The following is an 8,614-nucleotide window of genomic DNA, read 5'->3' as shown; positions in this document are numbered from 1 at the left end:
TGCCACGCCATATCCTAATGCTCCAGATGATATTTCCACAATTTCCCTGCAACCAGAAATGCGCTTAATCAGCTCAGAAAATCCAAATTAGCACAATTACGAATTTCTGACCAAATTAAGCAGAATTCAGAAAACGGGGAAATAACAGACAATTAAACACAATTCCCTGGTTTACTTAAGTGCAATAAACTAAATACAGTTCAAGAAATAACGACTCATCAGGGCCACCGCCCGGCGGTTTGCCTCTTATCGCAAATCCGCCCAGCGTCCACGCCAGGTGCCTCCTCCTCGCACGGGACCGCCCATCGGTGAATTTTGCCGCCGGGCGGTTCCTAGACTTTTCTTTTCTTCAGTTGTCTTCCTCTGTCTTGAGTCTAAGACCTCCATCTTCAGTCCCCATCTTCACTTTCATCAAAATAGCTTCAAAACAATGCAAAACAAACATAATATCGCTAAAAACAACTTTTGACTCTCGACTGACTCATTTATTGGGTTTTACTTGATTCTAAGCTCATTCTAAGTCTTAAAGGGTGTAATTTGGTCTAAAATGACATATGAAAATAACTGTTTTTCAACCGTTATCACTAACCCACTCTCATATATTTACAAATTCTACTCAATTCTACTTTTTTCTCAATGTTAGTCCCACTTTCTAAATTCCCCTAATTCCAATATCTTGGTGATTAGAGTTTAATCCTAATTTCTAGTTTACTATGTTTAGTCACCCTAGCAATTGATCATGCATTACATGATTCGCACAGAACTTAAGGCAATTGGTCCTCCTATCCCTATGTCTAGGCAATATTGCTACCAAGAGAATTCCATCATGTCTAGATCTAACTATACGTGCCCATATAGATAGAATCAAAAGTCGTGCTATTGATTAATGTCTTAAGCAAAGCATACAAATATAATGGAGGAAAAACTCTAACAATTGATAAAAGAAAGCATATGAATTAAAGTAAGAATTTCAATACATGAGAGTTTCAATAGGATTACATCATTCCCCTAACAACAAAGGGGTTTAGTTCACCATAATCATGGTGAAACTAGATGGAAAGAATGAAAAGTATGAAAAGATAACCCTAGAATTGATAAGTTGTTGAGATTGTTGACAACACAATTGCTTAATAACAATACATATGTTCCAGTACTACATGTTCAGTTGATATGCTATACTGTTTTGAACATTTTCTCTATTGAACATGTTTTGTTATTTTGCATTGATGTNCCTATGATTGACTATGTGTTATATATTTGGAACATGCCTGTGTTGAAATGTGTGTTAAAATGTTTTTGATTACTATTACACATTTCCAAAGAAAAGCTCACAAGTACTTTTATGAACTTATATTTGTTGTAACAAAGGTTCAGTTCAGTCGGCTACACTGGTAATGGAGTCGATTAAGCTAAAATCTTTGTACAAATTTTGTACACGTGTACTTGATGAGATTTTGAGATGAAAAGAATCTCAAAGTGTTTTTTCATGAGTCAGTCGACAGTGTGGATCACTTATTTGACTGCATTACTGTTGTATTTGGAATTTTGTTTTTCCTACTTGCTCCAACGACTATATTTTCAAAAGTTAGTTAGGATTAACTAACTGGGTCAACTGTCATAAATGTGTGTTAATTCTGTTGACTGAGGAGCCTGTGTGTTGACTGTTTGTAATAACTGATTTAATACAGTCGACTCTATTAGTAGGTCATTCAACTGAGGCTGACAGGAAAACTATAAATAGAAACAGAACACGATTTGTTCAGAAGACTTTTGTGATCTAACATTTTCATTGTCCTGTTTCAGAGAAAGCTCTCAGATTCAGAAGCTCCAAGAATTCTCCAAGAAGACGATGGTGATCTTTCTTGAGAGAGATTCAGATTGAGGAGTCAATTGCGCTTACTGTTTGATCAACATTTGCACAAAGAAGGTGCTTCTGGTTTGATCTTGAAGGCTTGGCATCCTGTGAAGATTGCTGCATTTGACTGAAGGCTTGGCAACCTGTGAAGTGTGTTGTGATAGGCTTGGCAACCTGTGAAGTGTGCTGTGATAGGCTTGGCATCTTGTGAAGAGTGCTGGTGACACGTTGAGGATTGTTCAACGTGGGTGCAGATTGCAGGAGAGGGGATTCTTGTTGCAATTCTAGTTTTTGTGTGTAGCTATATTTGGTTTAGGGTTAGAGAGGAGTTTTATGTTTTTGCGTGGTGCTTCTATAAATTCCTTGTTTTTAAAACCGTAACCATTATAGTGCATTTGCTTCCAAGGTCCGAAGGACACTGGATATAGGCATTATTGGCTGAACCAGTATAAAAATCAATGTTTGATTTTTCTATCCCTGCACTCTTTTAATTCAGTCGACTATATTTGTCTAGCATTCAACTACATTTTTCCGCTGCATTACATTTTTCAATAACTTGCATTTCAAGGAAAGATCAAAAGCATTGAACTTTCATACCAAGATTGCGAAAAGATTTTAAATTTGAACAGACACCAAATCACCCTCCCCCCCCATCTTGGTGTAAAACGAAGCCAACCTGTTTCCTAACATAAGTTGGAGCTTCGACATCCAAAATCCGCCTCCAAGGAGTGAAGAGAGTGATTATGTGTCCTTTCTTCCAAAAGATCCCCCTTCTGGTTCGTGCAAATCTATTTATAAGTTCTTAAATCGAAGCAGATCTGGCCCAAGCCCAATAGTCCACCGCCCAACGGTATGTACGACACTTGACATCACCCCTCAGCGTTGTCGCTTCAGCGTTTGGCAGAGAGTTCCCTGAAGGTTCCACTGCTCGACGGTGGCTTCATCGTCCAGCGGTGAGGTCGACACTTGTACTCACCCCTCAGCGGCGTCGCTTGAGTGTGTGATAGAGAGTCTCTAGAAAGTACACCGCCCGACGGTAGCTGCGACTCTTCTTTACTTCACTCTTCCTCCTTCTCTTAAGTCCAACTCCTATCTTTTTCAACTTCCTTCATTCAGTTCGTGATTAATCCTGCCAAATCATGGAAAAAACAAGCATAAAACCAAGAAAACCAACTTTGACTCTCTTATTCACTAACTTAAGCAAATTGCATGATTTCAACCTAATTCTAAGTCAGAAAGGGTGCGTTCAATGCCAATTTTAAGTATGAAAATAAAGGTTTTTGAATCGTTATCACAACCCCAAACTTAGAAATTTGCTTGTCCTTAAGCAAACAAAATGTAAATTAGTCCTCCACAAATCATCACAATGGTTCAACTCGTTCCAAAACCAATGCTTCAAGACAAGTCATCACTCAAGTCAGCTCATCAAAAGAATTTAATCAAGATGCACACATGCTTCAAATCAACTCATCACAGTGTTCCCAAAATCGCATAATCTCAGACAAATGTTATTCTTATGAATGACCAATCAACTAAGCACAGATGAAATAATGAATTCATGGAATCATTCCTCACCAAAAAAATATTTCACTCAATCACTCAAGTGTTTCAAAAGGTTCACTCCTTCCCTCCACTATCCACATGTCACATAGAACAAAATTGCCTTTCATTTACCACAATCAATCATCATCACACATACATGCCATCACAAGGAATTTTTTCAAGGCTTATAATGTGGTTGGGCTAACAAGAAAAATTGGTTTTTCTATATCACAAAATCCTTTAGTTAAGAGAGTTATTTACACATTCATATTTCAAGCACAAACTCTCTTTTTGTCAATCTCATTTATTCCTAACTTTTCCCTTTTCTTTTGCATTGACCTTTTCTTTTCATGCTATCTTTTCTATCTTTTTCATGTTTTTCATGCTTTACTCAACACATTAGCTCAATTCTTATCTTTCTTTAAATTTCCCAAACAACCCCTAAACTTGAACCTTTATCAATACCACACAATAATTCTCAACTTAACTCAAGGTAAGGATTTTTCAAAAGGGGTTTCACATACTATTTAAGGCTTAATTTCAAAAAGGGTAGAACACATTGTGCTCTTCTTGATTGGGACAAAAACTTTTGTTTTGGCTAAGAAAGGGTTTACTCAAAAAAATTGCCTTGATCATATGACACATATATGCAATTCAACCAATTATAAAAACTTGGGCAATATCATTCGTGCTTTCAAGTAGATAGCAATCACATCATCAAAAACTCTGGAGCTTAAAACCTCACATATAAGCTTCTCTCAACATTCCACATATCTCAAAATCACACCTTGCTTAGCATCACAATCACAAACATAATATCATCATGCATTTGTTCACATAGTTGGTGAACACTCCACATGTATGTCAGCATATGGCAATCTCAATCATCATTCAATATCAAGCATCATCAAGCAACTTAACTCATGCAATCATCAAGCAGTAAAACCATCATATCAGAAAAGTTTTATACCAAGTACATTAATCCTATTCTACTCAACAGAAGCAAATCCTACACTACTAAACAAAAACAAAAGATAAGAAAAACCCTATTCTACTACAGATAACATCCATCAGTAAAAGCTATATAAGCTCCTCAACCCATGTTGTCATCAGAGTCCTCCTCTCCAGCTTCAGCATCCTCAAAATCATCATCATCTTCAGCGTCCTCATCCATGGATGGAGCTTCAGCTGCTCCAGATCTACTCCCCTGTGCTTGTTCTGGCAGAGCCACCACGTTGTTGAACTTGTCCATAGTCCACCTTTGTGTAGAGGAGTGTCGTACAAGCTCACAATTATCTCAGTTGTAGCAACCTGTCCTCTATGAGTGGACTCAAGTCTGGACTCTACAAGAGACATATACATGTCCCTCTTCTGGAATGGCTCAGCATCATGTGCATCTCCGTGAGCATGTGGTGGAACTCTCCTCCTAGAGCATCTTTGAGGTGCTCCCTGGGTTGCCTCAACTCCTCCACAAAACTGCCTGTAGTAGGCCTCGTCAATGGTCTTTATAGGATGCTCAAAAGGTGGGGAAGATGTGTCCACCCCAACTGCATGACATAGCTGTGTGATCAATGAAGGATGTCTCAAGGGTGCCTTGTTGCTAGTGGTGACTGCACAACTCTGGATCTCATTTGCAATCACCTGGCCAATGTTGATGTTCATTCCTTTCAACACATAATAGATGAACGTAGCCCTTTTGATATTGATATCTGAAATATGAGAGCACGATGTCACATTGGCATGCGTTGAATGCCATCCAGTACTGAGCCAGTGGTGTTAAATTGATCCTTTTTATGTGAATTACAGCTCCACTAGGGTTCTTGTAAAAGTGCCCTCCAGGCACATAGAGTACTCTCTCCAAATCATTAAAATTAGTGCCTTATTTAATATTCAACTCATACTGGCACTGTTCACCTTCCCATTCAGTGTTCAGGATCCTGTTAATAGTTTCAGGATCATACCAGATGACTTTGCCACGCACATAACTCATATAGTCCATGAAGTGAGAATTCTCTAGTGGTTTGGCATTTGTGTAGAATTCCTTCACCATTGCTATGTTGGCAAGAGCAGGGTAAGTAGCCAATCTCTCCTAGTTTCTTCCCTCAAGCTCTTGTCCAAACTGAGGAGCAAAGTCTAGGATCCAACTTGCTTTCCTCTCCATCAATAATCACCTCTCCTGGATAGTTCGATAATGTTGTCCATGCCTCTTGTGAAGGAACCTGTTAGAGTAGAACCTGTCTGGTTCTCTCCTCTTATTTCCTACAGTCTTAATTCTCTTCCCTGATGAAGAAGCCATTCCTGCATTAAAAAAAAATTCCCAAGACCAATGCAAAACATGTTAAGTGTTAGCAAACATCAAAACACGTTCAATTATATCACTGATCAACGCTAAGGGCTAAAAAAGACCCTTGAGCGCCACCTGCACCATTAAAAACAAAGTAAGAAAAATCTGTCAGGCCACCGCCCAGCGGTAGCTGCGGCAATTTCAACATGACCTCCCTACATGCCTCTATTCTCCACCCAAACACAAATTACTCAGTTCTAGTCCTCAATCACACATTTTAATCGGTTCAAACAGTTTCAATTTCATTAAATCATGCATAAAAATAAAAAGCCCTAAAATCTCATGCTCCTACAAACTTTTTTCATAAAATTCATGACTTTGAAACCCTAAAAGCAAAATGTATGACTTACTTAGGTGGAGAAACCTTAAATGAGTGCAAGATGCTTGTAAGTTGATGAAGAATGAAACCTAATGCAATGCTCTCAAAACTGATGAAGAATGGGTTTTCAAGAGAAGGGATGATAGGAGAAGTGATGGGAGAGCTCAAATGAGTGTTTGAAAGTGAAAGAGAGGTTAGGGATCTGGAAGAGACTGCTTGGGCAAGCCCTAAGGGGTATAAAAATCGTGCAATGGGCCAAAGAAACTAGGCCCAATTTAATAAATCAATTCAGCCCCTAGCGACGCCACGCCCAGCGGTGAGTTCACCACCCGACGGTGCACGCGATTTATCTCTTCCCCTTTTTACTTTGCTTCAAATATTTTTGAACCTGTAACCTTCAATTTCAACTTTCAAATTTCAATTTTTTATGCAATTCCCACTCACTTTACTCACATATGCAACAATTAAGCCCTAAATGCAACTAGAACAGAATTAACATGCAACAAAAATCAATCAACTGGGTTGCCTCCCAGGTAGTGCTTGTTTAACGTCACGAGCCTGACCCAAACCTTTCTAGCACTTATCAGTAAGTGAAAAACTTACCAACACCCATTAGTAGGTGTACCTTCAGTAGATACATAAACTTTTCTAGCATCCCTCAGTAGATGCTACCCCATAAACAATGTTTAACAAAATCCAAAATTACAAAACCAAAAATAAAGAAAATAATGTTCATAAGTCACTGGGGTGCCTCCCAAATAGCGCTCTTTTAATGTCACTAGCTTGACCCAGTGAAGCTCAAGTTCCATCTTTCATGTTGGTGTCTTCTTTACCTTCATCATACCAACTCATCAACTATTTTTTGTCCACCTTCTTGACTCGCCTAGAATATGGAGCCTCAATCTCTATCCCTCCATTCTCTTTAAAACCTTTCACCACCCACAGCTTCTTCTTGTATCTCACCGGAGTACCAGGCTTGAATGGTGAATCCTTCAAGTCAAAGTGAATTGTCCCTCCTTTGTCAACTTTCTCTTCTTCCTTCACCTGCATTAAAACACAGTTATTACCTTTGTAGACCGCTTTAGCAGATTTGGGTTTATCCGCTAGTGCATCCTTCTTTGTAGCTTTGTGACTATTCTTCTTTTTTACTCAAATTTGCTTCTCTTTAAAGACATTATAAATCACCTTTTCTTCCCGGTCTTTAAGCATAATTACCCCATCATAAACATTGATGATTACTCTGGCCATCTTCATAAATGGCCTTCCAAGAATAACTGGGATCTTATCATCCTCCTTCAACCAGGAACTCAAGACTTTCAATTCGAATCACAACATCCTCCACCGCACCATAGGGTTTCTTTGATGATCCATTTGCCATGATCAAGGAAATCTTTGTTGGCTTTAATATATGACCACCAATCTTCTTTAGCATAGATAAAGGCATCAAATTAATACTTGACCCTAAATCAAGTAAAGCTTTTCCTATCTTCACACTCCCAATGGCGCAAGGAATTGTAAAACTTCCCGGATCCTTCATTTTTGGAGGGTGTTTCTTCTTCAAAGGGTCACTACAACCTTCTTGTTCCTCAGTAGCCTTCTCCTCAAAATCCATCTTTTCTCTAATATATTTCTTTATACGCCTTGCATAAACATGAATTTGTTGAAGTGCTTCGGTAAACGGTATAGTAATCTCCATTTGATTGAAGATTTCTCTAAAGCGCTCACACTTACTCTCTTCTCTTTGTTGCCCCTTTGGGTAAGGAAGAATTATCTCTTCTTTCTCAAATTTATCTTCTTTTTGTATTTTTTTTCTCTCCCCTCTTCTCTATTTGTTCTCTAATTCTCCATCACATATTTCTTCTTTTTCCTCTTTCTTTTCTAGCTCAACACTTTCTTTTTCCACTTTTTCCTCAACCATGCTCACCGCAACCTTACAATCTTCTTTAGGGTTAACTTCAGTATTAACCCCAAATTGATTTTTCTCTGTGACCTCCACCCTTTTTGCTAGCTGACCCATTTGCATCTCCACACTTCTGAAAGTAGCTTCATAGCCTTCAGCTTGGGATTCACACACCTTCAAAAAATTTTCAAACTTTTCATCAAGGCTATTAACTTTTCCAGTCAACGCAGCTACCTGTTGCCATAGTGGTGGCTGTTGTGGACGGTTAAATTGGTCTCCAATTTGACTATTCTGGTTTTACCCAATGCTTGGGTGATTTTTCCAACCTTGGTTGTAGTTACCTTGATTGAAATTACCCTGGTAGTATTGAAACTGATTGCCCATGTAATTTGCTTCTTCTTGGGCCTCCTCTGGAAAAGCACATTGACCATTGATATGGTCACCGTCACAACGATAACAAAGTTGTTGTTGTACCTGCGAAACACTCTTTAACTCATTAGGCAATTGAGCAATAGTCCTTGCCAGATTCTCCAATTGTTGAGTTAGAAGCTTGTTTTGTGCAAGCAAAGCATCTTCAGTAGGCAATTGAAGAACCCCCTTCTTTTGAAATGGCACGCCCCTTTCACTATGAGTTTCATTCTCGTTAGTCGCCAT

At 38.7% G+C, this 8,614-nt stretch overlaps 1 protein-coding gene across 1 annotated transcript; it reads right to left on the bottom strand.

The window, feature by feature from the left end:
* Window positions 1–7,345: 7,345 nt before the first annotated feature.
* On the bottom strand, window positions 7,346–7,756 carry LOC106760417. Its single transcript, XM_014643850.1, has one exon. It carries the CDS (start codon window positions 7,754–7,756, stop codon window positions 7,346–7,348), a length of 411 nt encoding a protein of 136 aa, XP_014499336.1.
* Between the last annotated feature and the right edge of the window lie 858 nt (window positions 7,757–8,614).

The sequence above is a fragment of the Vigna radiata genome, chromosome 5, assembly GCF_000741045.1.
Source record: "Vigna radiata var. radiata cultivar VC1973A chromosome 5, Vradiata_ver6, whole genome shotgun sequence".
NCBI classification, from domain to species: domain Eukaryota; kingdom Viridiplantae; phylum Streptophyta; class Magnoliopsida; order Fabales; family Fabaceae; genus Vigna; species Vigna radiata.
Note: the sequence above shows the minus strand (reverse complement) of the source record. Positions and strands in the feature narration are given on the sequence as shown.

Excerpts from the sequence above, each read along its gene's own strand:
- LOC106760417 (XM_014643850.1), bottom strand. The coding sequence starts at position 7,756 with ATGGAGATTACTATACCGTTTACCGAAGCACTTCAACAAATTCATGTT.